Consider the following 24948-nt stretch of genomic DNA (forward strand, 5'->3'; position numbering starts at 1 on the left):
CTGATTGGTCAGATGGCCCAGTCTGTTGTGATTGGTCATCTCTGATCTGATTGGTCAACTCTGCTCTGATTGGTTAGATGGTCCATTCTGTTGTGATTGGTCAAAATATTGGATTGTATTTTATCCATGTTTATTTAATATTTAACTGTAAAAGTTGCACCAATCATGATTTTAAACATCTCAAACTTTGGCAGAAATTACAAAGCTCATATCAAATAAATATAAAACAATAAACACTTCATATAATATTCAGTTTGACATCCTGAGGTGGAAGAACAATGTTTTCTAAGCATCCCCTTTCTCTGACTCACTGTGTGGGGAAAGAAAAACTTTCAGACCCTACCGTTTTCTTGGAAAATGCCATTTATTTCGTTGCCTGGAAAAAAAGTGAATCATGTTTTGCTTGATGTTAATTTTGCATGACTTCTGTTTTTTAAACGGGTTCTGTGCAGTGGAGATGGATGTCTTCTGAACGGGATGAGTGTTGGATTTGGGTTGTGACAGGCTTAATGGAGAACTCCCAGCAGCCTCTGCGTCAGTGTCAGCTTAGTGGGAGAGACCCGACAAATGACGTTGTGTTATTCTGTCACAATCTCAATATGATCTATCGATCTGGCTATCCATCTGAAGAGCTGGCATGCCACACTTTATCTTACATAAGGTTGTTTCACAGATCTGCAGTGCTCTGCTGTAAATAATGCTATGGCAAGGATCAACAATAAGGATTTATTTTTTCCTGCTGGCCTAGTCGTTCATGGTTTTGATTTTTACATGCTCTGCCAACATTTTTCATTGAACCAACTGAAACAAATCATGTTTTATTTTATCCTTATTGTTTATCCCTGGGTTGGTATTTTTTTAAAGGGGGGGGGGGGCAATGACTTTAGAATAGTTTTATTGAATACAAAGACAGCTTTTTCTTGTGTCTGGGACTTCTTTAGTTGATGATTTTCCATGTCACATGAAGAATTCATAACCAACGCGCCCTTAATTAGTACATTTATGCTGCAGATTTAGAGACGCCCTTGATTAAATTAATTTGCACTTGCAAATTTCAGCTCTGTTAACGATGATTAAACATCACAACCTTACAGAGGCTTTTTTTTTGCTCTCTGCTTCTCAAAATTATTTAGTTCACTTAAATATTAATATTCTGTCTTTTTTTTTTAACTCACCTCATTTGTCTGTGGAACACAAAAGGATACATTTTGAATAATTTAATGGTTACACCTTCCCATTATGGTGCATTGCATCCTTCCTCAAGAATAGCTGCATGCTTTAAAATTTTACCATATGAAATCATGTAAATTATATAAATGTATATTTATATTAAATGTTAAAGTTTCTAAAATCCATTATATGTCAATGTGCCAATGCACTGCACCTCTATCATCATGCCTGATTCTTTAAGCAGAGAGGGAAAAATCCACTCGGTTGCATTTGAGTTCGCAGAAGCTGTGTGTTTGCGTCTCGGTTTGAGATCTATTGATGTCAAAGAAGAGTAAACAGAGCCCAAAGAGGCATCTGCTACCATCTGTGACCATAGTAATTATGCTCACATTTGGCACTGAAGCCATGAGGAAAGTTCCAAGCCCAGGTGTTGCCCATATTCTGTACCCTGGCATCCACACTTCGCTCGGGAAAAAAAAAACTGTATATTTAACCTCTTTCCTCAAAATGTTAATCTACAGAAAGAGGATTTTTTCCATTTTCTGCTGTTTTCTTTATGCTATATGCACTCCTGTTTTATTGTATTTCATTTCTCAACTGGAACACCATAGGTTGGATGAAAAAGCTCAGAATGGCGGAATACCATTAGGCATAAATATCATCAAAACATTTCTTCATGCATAGCACAAATCTTCATTCTTTCTTAAAAGGATAGTTTATCCAAATCATACAATTCTGTTGACGATACCCTCATGATGTTTCAAACATGAGTGATCTTCCTACCATGGAACACAAAGGAGTTTTTAGCAGAATGTTCATGTTGCCCATGACTGGGTTCAGGGCTCTTGACATTAACTTTTTTTTTGCCCACCAGCCACAATTTTGACATTGATACCATGAGGAAAAACTGCCATATAGATATTTTTTAATATTATCTCATAATTTGGCAGCAGGTATATTAGGCTGTTGTCACTTTAAAGGGGTCATATAATGGTACATGCACTTTTACAAGTTGATTGTCCTGCAATGTGTGTTGTCAGTGCTTGTACACAACCATCATTTAATGATAAAAATCCATCCAGTGTTTTTGTTTTAATCTCCTTATATGTTTTCCCCTGCCTCAAATCGAGCAGTTAGACCGTGTGACGTCACATGGTCGCACGCCCCTCCCGCGGTTGTTGATTGACAGCAGTGTTTCAACACAGACCCGCCCGGAGCGAGCTGTCATCATAGTCCGTCATTGTTGATACACTGGAGCAAAATGGCATCCACGTGCGTTCACGCTCGTAGAACAGAGGGGCGGGGTTTATTATTTAAAGGCATATGCACTGAAACGGCTCACTCTTAGAAGAAAAGGTTCTATATAGAACCTTAAAAGGTTCTAAAGTGCTACGTATTTGGAACCCCTAAAATGCAATGAGTGTGAATGATCACAAAATTCAAGATAAGGGGGTTAAAAATGTAATTAATCAATATTACACGAAGAGTGCCATTTCAGTTTTTATCCTCCAAAAATCTGCACGATTAAAATGTGATATTAAGTTTCTACAACAGTTTAATAAACAATAATTTAATTACAACTACAAAATGTTGCAGAATAATGTAATATATGAATGATTAACAGCCTTTAAAGAACCTTTGTGTTCCAAAAGTGTTCTTTCTTGTCATTATTGAACCTTTTTTAGCATAAAGTTGAGTAAAGAACCATATAGAAGCCTTTTTTCTAAGAGTGCTTGCTGAAAACAGAGCTGATTTTGACCAGGTAAATTGGTGTTTTATAAATACTACTGAGAATTTTTAATAAAAGAATATTACAAATTTTTCATTTAGACCCTAAACATTCATATTAACTTGTTCAAAAATTGCATTAAATGACCCCTTTAATACCTGAAGCACAGATACATTATACTGTTACATCAAACCACACACTGATACACTGTTTACGTTCATTTAAAACATAACTGACTGTGTTTATGCGAATATTTGTCAAAACCGGCATCTTGACATCTTTTTAAGCCCAATAAGCCACGAAAAAGAACTCAATATAGTACTGAGGCGGCTTTGCTGCCATTGCTGAAATCCACATGAATGTGGCGAGTTGGCGGTGTTAATGTCAAGCCCTGACTGGGTTTGTCGAGGTCCAAATATAAAACGGTCCATACATCTTTCTTGGGTACTGTATTTCAAGTCTTCTGAAATTTGATGTTTTTATTGTTGTTGTAAGGAACAGACTCAAATGTACCTCATTAATGTGATTTGAATATTGTGCATATTCAAATAACCTGGTTAAACCTGGTGTTTTAATCCATCTCTTTTTTCCACTTTAAACCACATCTGTCCTGATTTCTTCGAGGGGAGGGTCTAGGGGTAGGTAACTGAAAGGGATTTTTCAGATCTTTTGATCAAATGGACGAAAAAAGCTCACCCAATTTACATATGAACACGAATGGAGACGATGGAAACGCACAGAGAACAGCAGCTTTCGTTTCTGCTCTGACAGCCACAAGACTCAGCCGAAACGCCGTGAGTCTTTGTGAGAAATCAGGAATGGTGAGAGAACATTGTGCTTGGTACATTTTTCATCTTCAAACCAAACTTGGGTCTTCAGCTCGTCTGGCCATTCTGTGTAAATCCTGTGTAAACAGGGCCTATGGCACTTTTATGTTGTTTTTTGGAAGATGCTGGTTCCCATCCACTTGTTTTTGGGAGAGGCATAAATATTCTACAAAAATACGCTATTTTTCATAAATATGCTTCTTTTTTTTTTTGCTCAAGGAATATAAAGCTGATTCCGAGTGACAGCGTTCCTACTCAGTTCACTTCACAAAATGTGTTCATTTGAAACGCCCATCAAACACCAATCGAGTGCACATATTAGAGAAGTTTGAGGCATGATAACATAATATACTTCTGAAAATAAATAAATTACCATACATTCATTTAATATGTAACATGTGTATTTATATAAATATTAAATTATTATTAGTATACTTAATAAACTGTCATATTTGTAAATGTTAAACGGAGTGATAAATGTCTCTTGCAATGAAAACAAACATAGTTTGGATATATTAAATGTGTTTTTCCCCTTATATGACTGTAATCATAATAGTTAGTTGGATTGTAACTGTCACATCTGGCACATTTTATACCCGCAAACAACCGTGTACAAACCACACCTGGGACTAATTAAACTCAATAAAAATGCTGAAGCCTCAAATCATTTTTACTGCGTTTATTTTAGTCAAACTTAGAGTGCTGGAATGTTGTGCACTTACTGGTGTGTAAATTTCCCTCTCCAGTTCCTGTGACGTGATGTTTCGATGTTCCCTAATTCTCTATGGCGTTGCAATCTTACTTAAGATGAGGTAAAACCCTGTGAAATCCACTTCGCAGAGCATTTACAGTCGAATGGAATGCATCTCAAGTGAAACAGGTTTGAACCGACATGAATGACGTATTTGTTGCCTTCATCCAATTGTGTGCGTGGGAAAGTGTTGGTGACGCGTTTGTCAACACACTGGCGCACTTCTTTTCGAGAAGTGATTTTAGCCCAGGAAAGACTGAACTTGTTAACTTATTTTGACCACTTATGCTACATATTCACTTTGGCACAAAATGTGAATGTAGAGGTAACGTAATGCATTCTCACGGTTTTTAATGAGACCATTAATGAGACCAAAGATCGCCCGTTAGATATACACAAGACGAATTATATATCATGATTAACCACTAGACATCAGAGCCAGTGGCAAACGCCAGAAGCTTTACAGTGGAAGTTCGATCATAGATTTGAATTCGCTGCATGATGTCTGTGGTTCGATGCAGCTGTACGTCATAAATAAACTTATCTAACTGGCTTACGGGTAACCAATGATTTTAAACTTTAGACAAGCGCCCCCTAGCGAGAGAGAAAACACTTCTCTATTATGCCATTCCAGACTCTGTCTACGAGGCAACGTGAAGTAACACAGGAGAGCGGGTACAAATGTTCAGTTATGAGTGAACTATCTCTTTAAGCGTTTGAGGTGGCTAAAGTGACTCTGTCGCCCAAGGCATCAGCTGCTACTCCTGAGGGAAACCTGCAGTGTAGATGCTCAGAAACCGTCTTTAATTTCTACTCTCTGCATAATGACAGATGCTAAAGATCGGAGGGAGTTATGTGAGCCGAGCTACACTGGCTATGAACCATCTGCGTGCTCATTTGAAGTTATCTGTATCATCAATAATTTGTATTCTTATCAGTATAATTTGTTTTTTTTTTTTATGTATTTGGATGTTCTTATCAGAATTGTTCCATAAAGGATTTTTTTTAAAGAGGCCATATTATGCCCTCTGTTCAGGATCTGTCTTTGTGAAGCCCATCCTCCCGAAAAGCACAATGTTCTCTGATTGGTCGGCTGGATCAGTGTGTTGTGATTGTGTCGACCGCTTTGAGCATGTTTTGGAAATGTCACTCTTCTTGCCATAAAAACCACCAGTTTCAACACACTGCTAACTCAACTCAACCACCCCTTTATTTTGCATGTGCCTTGAGCTGGAATTATTTAAATGAGGAATAGAGTGAGGTCGTGTTCGTTCCTGGAAGAAAACTCAAGACCACAATCGAGGCGTTTCAGGGAGTTCAGAAACAGTGCGCACTGATATAGAGACTAACTCCCTTTGGAATGACTTTATAACTTTTCAAACCTTTTTCATTCTCAAACAGCAAGATTATTCACATTAATATTGTGACAAAGCATAATTGGTCCTCTTTAAATAATTTTTGTAACAGAAATGTTGTGCAAAAACTGTTGTGAAGTGGTATTACACACACTACCCTGTCAAAAAAGCCCACTGTTTGTTTTAAATAGGTAAATGCTTAAAGGGATACTCCACTTTTTTTGGAAATAGGCTCATTTTACAACTCCCCCAGAGTTAAACTGTTGAGTTTTACCTTTTTTGAATCCATTCAGCCGATCTCCGGTTCTGGCGGTACCACTTTTAGCATAGCTTAGCATACATCATTGAAGTGCACCAGACCATTAGCATTTCTCCCAAAAAAATTACCAAAGTGTTTTGATATTTTTCCTATTGAAAACTTGACTCTTCTATAGTTACATCGTGCACTAAGACAGACGGAAAATGTAAAGTTGCGATTTTCTAGGCTGATATGACTAGGAACTATACTCTCATTCCTGCGTAATAATCAAGAAACTTCACTGCCATACCATGAGTGTAGCAGGACACGATGACTACACAAACTTAGTCCCAGTCACGTTTGAAGCTGGGGACTATTTTCAGGCGCTGCGTCATAACATTACTCATGGTGCGACAGTGAAGTTTCCTGATTATTACGCTGGAATGAGAGTATAGTTCCTACCCAGACAGCAAACTGACATTGAATCAACGTGGAAACGACGTCTCTCATGACATTGAAACAACGTTGATTTTGCTCATCGAATTAACGTTGAACCAACGTCAGACGCGGCATTCTTCAAAGCTAAATGAAAATCGAAAATTGGTTTGCTTTCATAACGTTGAAACAACGCGTTGATTTCAAGTTGATTTTCCGTTAGTTTTGAAAGAATGACGCGTCTGACGTTGGTTCAACGTTAATTCGATGAGCAAAACAATGTCAGATCAACGTTGTTTCGATGTCATATTTCCACGTTGATTCAATGTCAGTTTGCTATCTGGGTAGTCATATCAGCCTAGAAAATCGCAACTTTACATTTTCCGTCGGTCTTATTGCATGATGTAACTATAGAAGAGTCAAGTTTTAAATAGGAAAAATATCGAAGCACTTTGGTAATTTTTTTGGGAGAAATGCTAATGGTCTGGTGCACTTCAATGATGTATGCTAAGCTATGCTAAAAGTGGTACCGCCAGAACCGGAGATCGTCTGAATGGATTCAAAAACGGTAAAACTCAACAGTTTAACTCTGGGGGAGTTGTAAAATGAGCATATTTCCAAAAAAAGTGGAGTATCCCTTTAACACTCTTTGATTGGATCAGTATTGCAGTGATTATTATGTTTCTAGCATGTAATATGTCTGCCAACAGTTCTTCTAAGTCTAACTGATGGTTGTTTAAGAAATAAAAAGCTACGCATGTAGGAAGACACATCATGGCCATATTCCAGGATGGCTAAGACTCTTCAGGCTCAAATTAGTGAAAGAATGGTTGGGAGGTACATAAAGTGTCACACATGAATTGGCTCCTCTGAGTCCAGACCTTAAATTCAGTGAAAGTCTTTGAGATGTGCTGGAGGAGACTTTACAGATCTTGTCAATACAAGATCTCACCAAAAATTGATGCACCTCTTGATGGAAATAAATGTCATGTGCTGTTGCCAAACATATAACATACATGAAGCATTGCATAAGCATTTGCCTATTTAATCCAAACAGCTACTCTTTTTTTTTTTTTTTTTTGCCCTGTATGGGATATGTCATGGGGAATTGGGGCGTGTGTGTGTGCAGGTGTGTTTAGCGTGTGTTTGCTCATGCTGAAGTGGCTGTTTGAAAGTGCACATGCAGGAGAGTGTGAGTCACAGCTGGTTCTTCCAGCGGCTTTTGAATCGGAGGGAGGGTTTGTCCTGTAATGCCTGAGAGTAACTTTATCAAGTGTGCTGGTTATTTTTGGCAGAAGACGATTGCCGGTTTAAAGAGTTCCCTCACAGGTCACTGCTGGAGAAGCACGGAGAGATAAATATGGGGCTAGAAACTGCCTGCCACTGTTCATCCAACCCACTGCCCCCTCATCCTCTGGCCACGCTGATAAACACATCCAAAGCACTCCCAAAACAAACCCAAGATAAAATCAGGGGCTTTTAATCCCAGGAGGCATGGGATAAGTGCCTGCTCAAAAACAGTTCGGATGAGAAAATTATCGACAGTACAGAATTTAAACGAGAATAGTATAAGCTTAAATAGTGTGTAAAGCTGTTTTTCTAATAAACAAACAGCTGATGCTTGGCTGTGATTGGCTGATTACACTGTCAATGCGAAAATGCCAGCCTATCATGATTGCAGCCAGTCAAAAAATTGGCCTGAATGTGTCAAACTGGTGAAAATGGATGGGCTAATTACAGAGTAAACAACTCGCACTCGGACATCATCACTTTTGGTCACGTACAAATCGGAACGAACTTGTAATGGCTTGAAACGCAAAGTGATTTGTGACTGAGGCAGTTTTAGCGAGCACTCAGCTGGGTTAAATTAAAAGGTGCATCTGCGTGCCCGCCACCATCTGCGGTGCTTACCGAGAGTTTGTTGACTAATGATCTGAAAGAAGGCGACTGCTAATAACAGCTTAACAACAGTTAGTATTAACTAATGAAATAGATAATAAATGTGCTTGTTACTGTATTATTATTGAAGTTAATTTTTTAAAGGCAACTTGATGAGACTTGTCACCAAAAACGTCTTTTAACTTGTGTTAAAAAATGTGTTACTGTTTCCACAAAAAAAAAAAAAAAAGCAGCCAAATCGTTTTGAACAATGATAAATAATAATAGAGAATGTTTTTCTTGAGGGAAAAGCTCCTTTTTTCAGATTACCTCTTTGTTACATTAACTAACCATTTTATAAATATTGTTATACCATGGTCTGGGTGAATACTCGATTCTGATTGGCTGCACGGTGTCCATTAAAAAGTGATAGAGGACTAGTAAAGGAGTTCTGGTGAAACTGACTGTTTACCGTCCAAAATGGCTATACAACAGCTGTGAGTAACCGTAGCAACAGGCAGTCAAAGTATCCATTTATAATATGTCTGCATGCTGCCGCAACGCGTTTTAAATTAATTCAAAATTAAGGATAATTTTTGGCTTCAATATCTTGTGGAAAAGAGGTTTTAGCGTAAGATATTACGTAGCTATGTGGACAAAAAATTAAAACTCAACAAATAGACAAATGGATAGCATATGTGGAAAGACCTGGGTACCCCCTTAAAAAAAGTAAATATGTCAAGTATGAAGAAAGTTACAACATTTTATAGTTCAGTAATCAGCACCTAAGTTGAAAACAATAGAATTTTGTGTGACCGAAAACAAGTTGTTTTTTTCACAAAAATGCTCATAACTTTTTCAATATCCAAGATGAAATTTTCCGTAGAGATGGGTTTCATATAGTTATTTGGATCTAACGTGTCAGCTTGATTTTAACACACATAAAGACTGATTTGGACTATCTTTTATGGTATTTTTCTGATGAAAATACAAATGATTGAATGGAAAACGTCGATCTAAGGAAAATGATATATCCGTTATTTAAAAGGTGGATTTTGGTTGATTCATGCTATTTCCAGTTGTGTGAGAATATACTAACAATACTAACGATGGTGGAGGAAAGAAAGTGGAGGAGACCACACAAGTGTTGAGTGTAGCCTATACGACGTGCAGAATTTTGACAACGTTCAGTGTCAGTAGTCATAAAAAAGTGGGGGAGTTTAAATGGCCATGAAATTTTGTACAGCACACCACAAAAATATGTTCTTCATGTCCACCTTCCTCTGAAAAGTGTCCAAAGTGGGTAAAAATAAATTCTTGACAGTTGAATTCTTCCGTCTTCGCCTAAAATCGCCTTTCAGGAGGAAAATGCACCCTGACTGGAAAAAATTTAAAGCAAATTTGCAGTCGAAAACCGTAATGATGTGATTGGCTAAAAATAATCAAGGATTCCCACAGTGAGTCAATGAAAACAGCGCACTTGAGGAGACCCACTCAGAGTGATTCGGGAAAATCCGGCACAGAGATTTGGAACAAAATGGCGGCCGCTATTTATTGATATGTCCACACATAGATATCTATATAAAGGCTAGATATCTCGTCCGTGCTGCCGGCCAATGGAGGTCGACGTCAGCACCTGGCGGCCATCTTGTCAGAGTCACATTGTTTTAATGGTGCATATAATTTTTAAATAACCGTAACTTGCTAAATTTTCTACAGATTTTCAAACGGTTTGGTTTGTTATAAGCGTCAGAGATGTAGTTATGACACGGCATACTTATGAATAATAAGTATAAATAAATAATCATCCAGAATTATAGCCACATTGATAACATTTGTGAGAAACCAAACCGTTTGTAAATCCGTCAAGATTTCAACGAGATAAGAGTATTTGTGTTCGTGCTGATCACTCATCTTACATCAAATACCACAGGGTCCGCCAGAAAGCCTGCCTGTGACAAGATGGCCGCCGGTGATGACGATAAAGAATTTTTAGGTATGTGGACACATAAATATATGTCCACATACCTAAAAATTACGCAGTACGAGAGAACCTCTCGTAAGAGATCTTTAGATTTCGGTTGTAAAACTAATTAAAATATAAACTAATGTTTTAAAAATGTGTTATTTGGCAAGTGACCATGGTATAAGTGGGCCAATGCCCTTTGAGGTGTCCATTGTCTAGGTATTAACAGACTTCGCCAGAGGCAAAGCGCTCGCCGTCCTCGTCGGGCATTAACCCTTCCTTAAATTAACCCAACCCAATATTAATTAGTGTGTATTATAGTGTTGGTTGCCTGTTGATAGTGTAAGGCAGATGCCCATATACATTTAACCTGGGAACTGTGTAAACATCAATTTGAACATGACATTAAAACCCAAATGCAGAAAGTAGACATTTTTTTATTTGTTCTGTTGTATTTTCCCAACAGTCTTCATGATCTTTTCGTGTCCTAATTATCCTAATTTTCCTCTTATTCGTAGGACTACACTCTGACCATGTATTTCCAGCAAGCTTGGCGAGACAAGCGCTTGTCCTACACCGAGATCCCTCTGAATCTAACCTTGGATAACCGCGTCGCCGACCAGCTCTGGGTGCCCGACACCTACTTCCTCAACGATAAGAAATCCTTCGTTCACGGAGTGACAGTAAAGAACCGAATGATCCGCCTGCACCCCGATGGCACCGTGCTGTACGGATTAAGGTACGTCCTTTTAGGTCATTTTCATTGTCGCTATCGACCAAAGCTGACCGGTGATCACGTTCGGCAGAGGTCGTTTAACTCCTCTCATAATTCTATCCGAGCCCTGGTGCAAACTATTTGCAATCCACCCACACAACGCGCTCACGACATGTTCTGAGGCCTGTTTTTATTTTCTCTCGCTGCTGATTGCATTATGCCGGTGTAAATGACTCAACATCGGTGTCTATGTTTAGAAGGGATGAAATTGTTGTTGCTAATTCCAAAGCTGCATATTGTGCTTTCTGTTCCTCAGCCTGACAGCAGTTTCCTTATCAGAAGAGTGCTTAAAAATTAAAAATCTGCATTGCAGCAGATAATTCACTGTTATTAAGCTAGTAAAATCAATAAATATAATTTATAACGCTTCATTATGTAACTGCCCAATTACATAAGCTATTTTTTTTTTACATAACTCAAAAGGGAAAATGCGTGCAGATTGCAGAAACACTAAATGCACATGATGAAACATTGATGGGAATGTGTGAGAGTGCCGTGACCTGGCCCGCAGAACATTGCTGCTGGGACTGCCAGCGCGCTGCTTTGTCAATGGAGACTTTCGTACGCGAGACAGCGCCGGCTGTGGCCGCATGAGTGTGTGTGTGTGTGTGTGTGAGCATGTGTTGAGGAGGAAGTAATAGAGCGTTCTCTTTTGTGACATTTGAAATTTAGTGAGAATCTGTGCTCTGTTGTGGTTTGACATAAAAGAGTGTTGGAAGATGGGTTTTTGGGGGGTTTGTAAATGCCTTTGTGAGTGTGTGTGTGTGTGTTTGTGGTGTGTTGTCCGTGTAGGTGCCCTGCTCCACTAAGCCTGCCAAAGCATGTTCCTCAATTACCAGGAGAAGAAAATAACAGTGCTCCTCTATAACTGTCTGTGAGAGCCCAGTCTGAAAATTTAGCACAGGCAGGTAGATCTGATTATGTTGCTCCTAAAAGACTTCAACCAATAATGCAGACACCGAGCAGGAGATGAAAATACACAGGCTTGAATACAATTTCCAAGTCATAATACAACAACTGAATCATTTTACAGTTTAGCAGTCTGTGTTGTCCTTGTTTAAATGGGCTATTTTCTATGCCTTAGACATTTTCATATTCATTTAGTTTCATATATTTTAATTGTTATTGTTTCGAGGCTTTAAAAAACAATAAACTTTCTTTGTAATGCATAGTACAGTATACATTTTTTTCTTGAGCTACTGATAAACATAGCTGTTTATTCTGGCCGGTTCGACACACAAAAAAAAAAACAAAGTTATATGTATTTTATGTATCTATTTTCCTTGCTACTGGATGCCTCGAACAAAACTCTGAGCATCGTTCAATTCAGTCAATAGTTCTTTCTCAAAAACGTACCGTACCTTTATAGTAAACTCCTAGTACCTTTTTTAAACACTTCTTTTTTTTTTTTTCATTCGAACCAATAAAAAAGGCTGTATGCCTTTACTCCTGGAAGTTGTGTAAATCCAGCTAATCATACTATCACTTGGCAGATTGAGAAAATGCCTTTATGTATATAAAACAGGCTGAGACTGAACTTGTTCATTGAAGTGTAAACACGATGACTTGGTAGCACTTAACTTCTAGCCTTTATGTATAATGCAATATAAAGGTATTCATAACGTACGATTATAATGCATTATCTTTTTTAAAATGCTTTATAATATCAGCAGATTCCTTGTTGCATCTGAAATTGGTTGTTTGTCATGTGTTTTAATGCATTATACTTTCCAAAGATGTAAGTTTAAGTAGATAAGTGGTATAATGTATTATTAATGTGGTTGCAATTATTCATGAGATTTAAACAATGCAATATAAGGTGCATTACAAGGCATAATTAATGCATTAACTAATTAATGCATATATATTATAATGTATTATACATAAAGACTGTAAGTAAAGTGTTTGTAATGACTTCTGCCTGAATTAAACTAACATTGCAAGTAGAGTATGAGCAGGTATTGACTTATTGTGTTGCGACGTGTCACATTCACAGCATTTTAGTGCACAACATAACTCAGTATACAAACAATATGAGGTGTTCAGCAAGTCTATGTACTAGGCCCAATTAAGAAGCATTATAGTGCGGTTAGGGCCACTTATGTCGAAATGCAATCGACTAATTTGGGTTATAATGGACTTAAGCAAATCTAAATGACTACACATGGTGACCTGAGAGAAGAAGAGGTGTTCTGTTTACCATCTCATTTACAGTGGATGTGCCACACAATAAAATGGAGACATGATCATTAATTCTCATTTACAGAAAGGTTGCCTATTATATGGAGGTGAAGTGCATCGGCTGGTGTTATTTTTTTTCCCAGAGACTTGAAGATGTCTAAGGGCAGAATAGGACAGCTTCTATTTATACCCAGAAATAATTTATTTTGTGAATAATCACACATTCCTGTGCTGTCTTTCTGTGTAAAGATGGGTGTATACCAGTGCAGCAGGAAAACTCAGATAGGACAGGCAGCACTGAAAGGAAAATTGCTGAATTGTCTGCAGAATTCAATACGCTCTCTTGCACTTTGTCCAATTATGTCAATAGTGGCTTAGCAGGATCACCAAATAAATATATATTAAATATTTTATAAAATATATAATAGTAGTAAATACCATGAGCTTCATGTGACACTTCCCTTCTTTGCTTTTCACTTTAAGAAAAGCTTCTATGTATGTTTAAATTGACAGTAAAGTTCACAGTAACGTTCATCAGGCAGTAGGGCTGTCACTTTTTATTCGATATTCGAATATGCATTCGAACATGACGTGAAATATCCGTATTCGAACTATAAATAAACTATCCGTTTTTTAAAGTGCCATGTTTAGCCCATTTTTTACAGTCTATGATTAAACTGTTTTTTTTTTTTTATTATTATTTTATTGTTTACCATCTCATCCAGGAGCGGGTGTTCTAAAGGGGGTCGCACACCGAGAACGAGAAGCTCAGCGCCGCGTCACATCTTTAAAATTCGGCGTCTGTCCGCGGCGCCCAGCAATGGCTCAGGACCGTGTTCAAAATCCTGCTGCGCCACAGAGCGCCATTTACATAGTTTTATATAAAATCTAAATTATTTTTGTCTCATATCGCTAATGGATCCTGACTTCACCCTATGCAGCAATATAGCCTACATTTAATTTTGCATTCATTTACAGAAATCAGCTGCTTGAATGACAATTGCTGATTTTAATTGGATTTTTCAGGTGAGATTTTCAATTAACGGATGCTCTGAGGTAAAGTTTTCAGACTGCAGACTCAGCAATGGTTGTATTTAATTGTACAGTACAATCATAACATAGAAAGACATTATCTTCATTTAATGTCATTAAACATAACAAAATTGCTGGCCATACACTGATGAGAAAGTGCGCGTCCGGTGTGCGATACCTGGAGTTGTCCTAGACGTGGCGCGGCGCTTCTCGTCCGGTGTTGTGCCTAATTTCGACCCCGTGCCAAATTATTACCACCCTCGTTGAAGTCAGTACCTGATCGCCTAATCCCAACCCCGCCTCTAATCCTACCCCCTCCCCCACAACTAATCCTAAACCTACCAATTACCAATGCTAAGGGCGCAATAATTTGGTGGGGGTCAAAATTCGGCACAACACCGGTGTGCGACCCCCTTGACGTGGCGCTTCTCGTCCGGTGTGCAACCCTGAAAGATTTTTTTTCAGACAGGCCTGAGTCCTGTTTATGACTGTCAGACAGTCAGACTGTTAATAAATTTGTGATTGAATCTCCGTTACGGTGTTTTTTTTTCTTCTTTTTTTTGGTGTTTGGGGGCTCGTAGAAATTCGAATATATTCGAATTCATTGCTTGATATTCGATAACCGTTCGAATTTGATTTTTTTTTTTTTTTTGGCACAACACTGATAATCGGTTATCGGTATCGGCCAAATTGTTCATTTCTGTGCATCATGCATTCCCTAGGAATTTCACACATGATGACCTTGCCGTTGGTAATGCTATACTTTTCAGGAATATTTTCTAAAGTCACATTCCTAATTAGTATGTGCACATTATAATTTATAATGAAAAAAAAATGAAAATAATATAAAGAAAAATATAAAGAAAAAAATGTGTCTTTAATCTCTCATCAAAATTTACTCCGCTTCTGAAATTACATGCCATGTCCACAGATGTCACCGAGTCCTCTCATTTTTCAGCCCATCCCTTTCCAACCAATTGTCAAATATATATAGACCATTTTTCAACATCCAGGCATTCGCTGTACTTTTTGAAAATCACATTCTAGTAATTCAGTGCATGAAATCCTTGATCCAGTTCAGAACTAAGGTTTTCGCTGCAGCGTTTTCAGGCGTCCTCTTGCCACCCTCAGTGTAATTTAGTCAGAACCCCTGCGTTGTGTGTTGCAGCACAGGCCTTAGTAAACAAGGTCGTTTGGAATAAAGGTACACATGATGCCTTTGGGTCTGTACTCTGTACCCAAACCTTACATGAACCTGTGTGTTGCACGGGGAAACCGTAGTGCTGCAGCCCGGCCATAATAGATAGATGGATACATGAAGTCTAGTGTGTTGGTGAAGAAAGCAGACTTGAATGCATATGGAGGAGAAGACCACAGTGTTGGTGGGTTTCAGTGCAGGAAAGTAGCAGTCTAATGGCACTATAGAGTAAACAGCTCTGACTTTTATTCATCAGACCCTTTTCAAGCTGATACAAGCTGCCAGAGGCGTTAAGCGGCACTAAACCGGTGAGGGTCAGGCCTAGCTTACTTCTGCTCTTAATATATTGAGCCAAGCCTTCTTCAGGCAGATACAAATCAACCAGTAAGCAGCAGGTCACTGTGTGAGAGAGAGAGCAGAGAAACCGAGAGATGAGAAAGAGAGAAGTTTTTCTTCCCAACTCACCGACTACTACAAATATACCTAGGTCTTTCAGTTAAATAAACATCTATTTTTGGCAACTACACGGTTAAAGGAGCATTTCACCCATTAATCTTTATTGAAAGTGGATCATATATGTAGTCGAAATGTAAAAGAATGTTTGAATTTGGTGCCCTCTTGACCGAAAAAAGAAAATAACCGAGGGACGTGTTTGTATGTAAGACAACAACTCCCACAATGCACCAAATTGCACAGTTCCGCAAGCCACACCCACTATAATCCGGAACTGCGCACACATCAGAGAAATCACTTCCGTCTACAAGGCTAACGTTAGCTGTCACCAGAGTTTGAAATTCATTTCACACAAAATTTCTAGTTTGTTGGCTGTGGCGTGCAGGACGTTCGATGGCGAGGGACGTAAAAGAATGGCGCGAGGACGGTGGCGTGAGTGATAATGAAAGACACCAGTGAGCGAAAGCATAACATGAGGAGCGACGACGGCAGATCGAGAGAGAAACAGGCCTGATTTTAAGATGTGTTTTGTTTCTGTTGTGATTAACGTTACAGCAGTCGTCAATGAGGGGCTGCTGGCTTATACTTTCGTTTTGTATTTGTTCATTTTACTATTAAAATGTTTAAATGTTCGCCGGTTCCCGCCTCCTTCTTCCCACAACAACAAACCCCGTAAACGTTACATTGGCAAACTCATTAGTGAATTACTCCTCGTTTGTATTTATTTCTATATGGTGAATTACTGCATGATACCTGGATGTTCAGTCAGACGAAACTAGGATGGTTCACATCACGACACAAACGTCCGTGTGCTCGTCTGATTCAGAGATTTCGTCCAGGAGAAATTTCCATCGTTGAAATTCTCTGCAAAAGACGGACTATCTGTGTCCGTATGTCACATTCACAGCAGTCCGCCTCAGCTCGAGCCAGTCCGGGCTCCTCGACCGCGACAGGCAGCCGCCTCCTGTTCCTCCATCAGCCTCAGCTGCTCTTCGCTACACTGCGGCTCGTAAAAAAAACTCTTCTTTAGTTTCTTCCATCATTATCATACTTCCTATCTCCACAGTGCTTGTTAGCTTAGCTTCCAAACAAGATGGCGGATATTGATTTCAGTTTCTGCAAGTGAAGTCCCACCCACTGATCTGTATAGGCTTGTAGGGTGAGTGGGTCCCACACCTTGAATAATAATGAGCCAATGTTTGTAGTCTCTACACATTTTAATGAAATATGACTTCCTCCTTATTATGACGCAAAATGACAATTTTTACACCATAATAAGCAGGAAGTAAAACACTTAAATCCTTATTTCTCCCATCTCAGGGGAAAATAAGGGAATAAACCATGACCATTCAAAAATATGACTGGGTTTCTAAAGATACAAAGCTTAATGCAAATGGGTGAAGTGTCCCTTTAATAGACTTATATTGAGAATGACTAGTTTATAATATCAGATTTGATAGAAGAAGCCAGAGTATTTGGGATGGTTGGGGGGAATTATAACACCTGACAAATGAATGATAGTAACCCACTTTCACGTAAGATCACACATCAAGGTTATAATGTCATTGCTTTAATATGTATTTATTTTTTACTTTGGTTTCTCCTTTATATGGTACTATTTATTTTAGCTGTCTGATAATGTGTTTAAATGAAAAGTCTAAGTGGGAATTAAAAAGTTAAATCCTTTTTACAAAAATATATTGATCAGCTAGCGTGTCAAGAACAGTGCACAATAAGATGAAACATGTTACTATCAATTGTGGGTTTTGGTAAACGTTTTTTTGTTATATTTATTCATTTATTTATTTATTATTATTTTATATTTCTCTTATGCTCACAATGGCTGAATTTATTTGATGAAAAATACAGTAAAAACAGTAATATTGTGAAATATTTTAACTATTTTCTATTGTAGTAAATTCAAATGTAATTTATTCTCGTGAATTTTCAACATCATTACTCCAGTCTTCAGTGTCACATGATCTTACAGAAATCATTCTAATATGATGATTTGCTGATCAAGAAATATCTTTTTTTTATTATTCTTATCAATGTTGAAAACAGTTGTTCCTTAATATTGTTTCATGAATAAAACATTCAAAAGAACAGCATTTATTTGAAATACAAATGTTTTGCAACATTCAAAATGTATATAATGTCACTTGATCAATTAAATGCATACTTGCTGAATGTATTAAATGTATGTATAATTTCATATTAAATGGATGTATTAAATTCTTTGAAATACCCCCAAAAAAAATAAAAAAATAAAATGAGCATGTGCTATATAAGCATCATCATTCTAGCTCATTTATAATTAATGAAATTTAGTTTGTTATAAATTGCCCCCGGTACAAAGGCCAATGGTTTTCCCTAACACAGAAAAATAGATGTACTGTGTGTAGTAAAAGAAAGGAGGAAGATGGAAAGAGACAGACAATAAATGAGGGGTTCAGAGATTGAGTAAGGGTTAACAATGTTAAGAGAGACAGAAAACGAGAGATTGGAGACAGAGAAAGAGGAAGTTATCATGAGGCCGACCAACTTGAGGGACGTCGAGGCTCCATGTTTCTCTCCACCTTCTTCCAGAGACCAATATCTCTCTAATCTATCCATCTTTTAGACATCAGAAATGCACTGAGACTTATTGCTGATGATGTAGCGACCTATAAATAGCCTGTTATTTTTACCTCTGCCATCTTGGCCTAATTTCCTGATTTCCCAGAGCTCCCAGTACTTCCACAGCGCTTCCCGTGGAATTGTGATTGCCGACTGGTGCACTAGGAATCTCCAGAGTGTTGATGTTTTTTAGCATGCTGATTTATGACCGTAGACTAGTGTTTTGAACAAAGAAAGAGATGAGGCTCGTTTTCACTATATGCTGACAATGCTGACTGTATGATTTAAAAATTGCAACCCACAAAAATTTCAAAAAAATATATACTGCCTCGCACACCTGAATCAATCATAGGTGCGTTGGGTGAAATTACTATTAACTAGAAAAATATAAATCATTAAAATATTTGAATGAGCAATGTTTTGGTTAAATCAACCTTTCAAAACATGCAAAATGCAAGAGAACAGATGATCAAGAGTACAATCAGATGTTAAAAACGAAAATACAATTCTACACCCAAATGTACAATGATACACAAAAAGTCTCACACCTTATGTGTTTTGTAGGTATGTTACTCATTAAAATATATGTATTTTTTATTTATAAAATATATTTATAATATATGATTTTTTTATTGAATTACTTATTACTTAATTAATTAACTTTGACACTCTAAAATGTCACAAAGAAGTGTAAAATGATTGTGATGTGTTAAAGTCACTGCGAAATCAAAATTGACATTTTTTTTGTTACAGAATGTTGCTGTGCTTATTATAAATGATTTATCTATGCACATCATTATTTTAAAATTCATGCTCCAAACGGCATCTCCTCATTATGCGTGTCCAACTTCCTACGATCCAAACTATTCCCCAGGACGAAATCAAGCACCTCCCTACATTTTTCCCTCATTCCAGAAGCTGTCTCGCTCGTATATTCATCACAATAGGGAAGAAAAGACTATTGCAGTTTCTGTTTCACGTCGACCTCAACATGGATTTTTTTTCTTGCTTTTTTAAATGTCATTTCCTGCAATCAATTTGGTTAAAACCAGAGTGAATACTATCACATTTCTCATGCAAAAAAGAAAAAGCCCCCCCCCCCCCCCAAAAAAAAAAAAAAAAAAAAACTCGAAAATAAAGTTGCACTCCCATCCATTGCAGAATTCATGTAAAAAGGCTTGAATTGTGAGCTAAATTATTAACGATAAGCAGTTCTCCAGATTAAGTTTTAACAACCCACATGAAGCTCAGGGTTGAGTTTCCAGACCTCTTTTACTTTCCTGTGAAAATGCCACAGCCGTTGGGTGAGCCTCAAAAGACTTCAGGTAGTGAGGACTCTGTCCATCTCCAGATTACGCCATTCTGAAGTGAACATCATAACCTCTCCCATTCTTGCTCATTATACCTTTTATACCTTTAATTCCAAACATTTCCATTTGTAGGCGGTGGCCCACCAGTCTTTTCCATGTCACACTGAGCTTGCGAGGCTGGTCTGGTTATATAGATGGAGGGGACGGGAGGAGGGTTGCTCTAGCCCTGCCTTGTCTCTGTTGTCCTTGAGAAGCATCAGTAATCCCCACAGTCCCTTGTCTCTGCTTTGCATTCAGGATCACCACCACCGCTGCCTGTATGATGGACCTGAGGCGATACCCGCTGGATGAGCAGAACTGCACGTTGGAGATCGAGAGCTGTGAGTGTTGCCCCTTTTTATCCTCCTTGACCCAGCTCTCGAGTCTCTCACCGTACCAGATCGATGCATCTGTTTTTCATCATCGCCCTGACTAGAGGTCAACCGATAGTGTTTTTAAAAAAAATTATATATATATATTGATAATTGTAATAATATAATCACAAATGTAATTTCATATTTATGCAACACTGTAACTATGTAACATTAAAGGGATAGTTCACCCAAAAATGAAAATTAGCCCATGATTTTACTCACCCTGAAGCCATCCTAGGTGTATGTGACATTCTTCTTTCAGATGAGTAGAAGTCCGTTTCTGTTTTGAAGTCCAACATTAAAGTCCTCCCCACGCCTAAAGGCCTTCTGAAGTGAAGCGATGCGCTAGTGTAAAAAATTAAATTAATATTTAACACGTTACAAAGTAAAATTCTAGCTTCCGGCCAAACACAGTCTACTTATGCCTAACACAACTTGTGATGTCAGAAGTAGCGTAGTGCGTCATAAAGCACTTCATAAAGTTTTAAATATGAACGTTTTTCTTACACTAGCGCATCGCTTAGCTTTAGAAGGCCTTTATTAACCCCCCGGATCTGTGTGGAGCACTTTTATCATGGACTTCGAAACAGAAACAGCCATTTACTGCTATTATAAAGCTTGGAGGAGCCAGGAGATTTTTTAATATGACTTTGATTGTATCCGTCTGAAGCCACATCCACACAAAGCCAGAGCTATCCCTATCTGATGTTTTTTCATCTCGAAAAATATCTGCGTACACACGAAACCACTGAAACGGACTGAAAACGATGTAGTATACATTCCAGGCCAGTATGTGGCGCTGTAATTCTGCCTTAGAGATGCAATAAAAACGCAAGAAGAAGACTTAGAGCATGTGCATAAAACCTTGCGCGCTATAGGCTTCTACAAATACAGTAAAATAAATACTAGTCTGTACAATAATATTAGGCACAGTTGTTTCTTTTCTTTTTTTTTTCTTTTTTTACCAAGAACTTTATTGAACAACCATAAATTGCCTGGTGCAAAATAGGGAGTCACGATATTCGATTAGTTAGCGGACTCAGAAAGCTTGCCCCAAATAACCGGCAAAAGTAACGAAGGTGTCAAATATAGACATTTTAATTGTTTATTAATAAACTAGTGTTTTCTGTGTCATTCTTGACTGAGGCCCCGTCCACACTACTGCGTTTTCGTTTAAAAACGGAGACCTTTCGCTACGTTTGCACCTCCCGTCCAGACTAAAACTGGAAAAACGAAGACCTAAAACTGAGAAGTTTAGAAACGCTGCAGCTCCGTTTTTCGTTTTGAATCTCCGAAGGGTGTTTTAGTGTAGACGAGACAAAACGGAGTTTAGAAACACTGACGCAGAGGCTGACGTTCGGCTCTATGATTGGGTGTTATCAGTCATGACGTGTCCTTCCCTGATTCGTCAGTCACTGTTTACACCGGCACTCGCATGCCCAGTGTTGGTGAATGGTCACGTGATCCGCGTTTTCAGTCATTTTAATGTGGACGGAGATCATTTATACGCAGATAAAACGCTAGTGTGGACGGAGATCGTATTCGTTTTAATTCTCCGTTTTTAAACGAAAACGCAGTAGTGTGGACGGGGCCTGAAAAGATGAAGTTGACGATGCTAACTCGCCACTTCACAGTATTGTGAACGCGCCTATGGAGTAGGGCTAATGCATTTCTATATACGGATCAGGCTATAAGAGAGAGTTTTCTGTTTCTTTTACACGGTTTCTTTTCGTTTTGAATTGTTGTTCGATGTTGTTTAAATGTAGACATTTCAAGCTTTCTACATATTTCTGAGTTTCGGTTCATTTATGAGACGAGCTACAGTTGAGACGAGCTACATCATGTCCTGATTATATTGTCTGCTATAGCCTATATTTGCTCCTTATTTATTAAATCCAGGTAACTGGTTGATGAAACATTGATTCAAATTAAGATGATTTAATTTATACAGAAGAAAGACTTCATACAAAACAAAACTTAATGTGGTCAAAATTAGGTCTCCCGATTATATATTGCGCATCTCATTATACTCATGCATGCAGCTCAGTTTTCATAATCAACATAGATTAAAAAAAACCAAACATAAATATTAAACTAAATACATTTCTTTAATGACTACAACACGTAGGCCTACAATAACCTACAGAGAAAAGTAATGTCTTAGAAGTGGAACATAACAGGGGTGCGTTTTTTGAATAGCCGTAATTATCAAATAATTCCCATCAATCGTCAAATATTATTTTTGCTTTAAATCCCCATCCCTGCAAAATACGAAATGTCTTAATTGTACATAGGGTTGGGTATCGTTTGAATTTGAACGATTCTCGATTCTCGATTCCGATTCCTTGTTTCGATTCCGGTTCCTAACGATTCTCGATTCCGATTCTTTTAAGAGGCAGGGTCAAAAAAGTTTAGCTAACCTTGCTAACCAACGGTCTTTCTGAAGGAAATAATCCTTTCTGAAGGAAATACTCCTGTCACAAATACTCCTTTTGTCACAAATTTTGCAATTTCGTTATTTTTAGAAAAGTGAAGCCACACTTTGGACTGCCAACGTAAGCTACTCATGTTCGACTCGCGCGGTTATGCCAACACTTCCGGTAGACGCTTCTTCGTTGGTGTTGTTCAGCGGTTTCTTCTTCCGCTCGGCGGACTGTGAATATCGAAACTAGGAATCGAAATTTTAACTTTTGAACGATTCCAATCCGATTCCGATTCCAATCGATACTCGATTCTCGATACCCAACCCTAATTGTACAACAGGCCAGCACCATAGCATACGAAAGAAAGTATAGGCCTAACTAAAAAAAAATAGGTATATAATAAATAAAGGAATACAATAGGCTAAGTAGTTTCTGCCGAATTATATTATTATTATTATACAAGCAGTTCGGCAGTTGTTGTTGCTGTTACATGACTAGTTGACACGTGGGGTGATGACGTCATCGTTTCACAAAATATACGGATTGTGCCGTACACACGAAAACGCAAGGTTCGTTTTCAGATTTATCCACCCGGTTTCAAAAAATAGCGGTATCAGTGTCCCAAAACGGCGGATCCGTCTGGACGAAACGCCAATACGACAAAAAAAATTGTGCGTATACAGCAAAACACGTCTCTGTGTGAACAGGGCCTGAAAGAATAATGACTTGGGGGTGAGGATATCATGGGCTAATTTTCATTTTTGGGTGAACTATCCCTTTAAGCTTAAAATGCTTCATTCTTCAGAGTGATTGACTATTAGGTAAACATTTGAATAATTTATGTAGGCAATGCATCAATAAGTCACTCTGCCAGCGAACACTGTTGTTTCTTGTCGAACGCACTGTGGTTTAACAGTGTTGTCGGGATCTGTTCTGTAGAAGTGCTGCCATTGATCTGTAAACCCTATAGAACACATTTGACTAAACAGAAAAAAAAGATGTTAAAAACATAGGTTCAACCGCTAATCGGTTCTCTCTCAGCCAGACCCATCTGATGCCAGAACCTTTAAACACAGATGATGTGGTTGTTCAGCTGTGCCATGACAGCAATGGTAAATTATGCATTTACAGCTATAACAAAAGCTAATCATCTCCCTCTTTATCAAGATGAATGGGCTTTCTATTTTGTCATTATTGCCTGTAATTGTGTGTAACGCAATTTTTCTTGTAATAAAAAGTGCGAGACATAGGAGAAGAATGAGAGGTCTTCTCAGTGTGTTATCTGCGTCCCTGGAGTCATGGATTACAGCGCTGTGATGTGATGCTCAGGCACAGGCTGCCTCCGTTTGATCATTAAGTTGCCAGAAGCGTTAAGCAGCACAAAAACAGTGAGGGTCAGGCCTGGCTTCCTTCAGCTACTAACACACTGCGCAGTATTCTGTTTCTCCCTCATTCTCTCGCTCCATCCCTCCGTTCCTGTCTCTTTTCCCGCTTCTTTAACTCATTCCATCTCTTCTCTTCAGGGTATTTTTTCATTTAAGAATCGGCTCACTTTTGACTTGAATTGAGCGTGGCCCAAAGCAGTCAAAGGAATATATAATATGTAATATATGTAAAATATATTTCTTGCTCATAACTAAACCACGGTTAAAACGATTAATAATACCATTATCAAATACACCTACAAAAATATGTGTGTGCACCTTCCTTACTGTTTTTTGAGGACAAATTTGTACCCAGAAGTGACCAAAATTTGACAAAATCTCTAAAAACCTCCCTTTAGGGATGTCTTCATTTGTAAATCTGTTTTTTTTTAAATGTAAAAATGCAGAAAGTTTTCTGTAATGGATAGGTTTAGGGGGTAGGGTTAGTGTAAAGGGATAGAATATACAGTCTGAGTCTGTACAGTATAACAATCATTACATCTATGGAATGCCCCTATTTTAAATGGCTAAAAATGTGTGTGTGTGTGTGTGTGTGTGTCTAGTTTCAAAGCAGTCGCATTACTAACATGTAAGCTTGTTTCCGCCACTGAATAATTTAAAAAAAAAATAATTGTATCTCACAATTGCGAGATATGAAGTTAGAATAGTGAGAAATAAAGTTGCAATTGCACGATATAAAGTTGCAATTCCGAGATATAAAGTCGCAATTGTGAGATACAAATCAGAATTCTGAGAAATAAAGTCGCAATT

General features: G+C 38.1%; 1 protein-coding gene across 2 annotated transcripts in view; it reads left to right on the forward strand.

Annotated features, from left to right (window-relative positions):
* Positions 1–24948, forward strand: part of gabrb2a (gamma-aminobutyric acid type A receptor subunit beta2a) — a 57840-nt gene that overhangs the window by 12854 nt on the left and 20038 nt on the right. For both annotated transcript variants that reach the window (XM_039649112.2, XM_039649114.2), the window contains exons 4-5: positions 10868–11088; positions 20215–20297. In XM_039649112.2, the coding sequence (XP_039505046.1) occupies positions 10868–11088; positions 20215–20297 (304 nt within the window). The remainder of the gene's footprint in view (positions 1–10867; positions 11089–20214; positions 20298–24948) is intronic.

The sequence above is a fragment of the Pimephales promelas genome, chromosome 9, assembly GCF_988280905.1.
Source record: "Pimephales promelas chromosome 9, fPimPro1.hap1.1, whole genome shotgun sequence".
Taxonomy (NCBI): domain Eukaryota; kingdom Metazoa; phylum Chordata; class Actinopteri; order Cypriniformes; family Leuciscidae; genus Pimephales; species Pimephales promelas.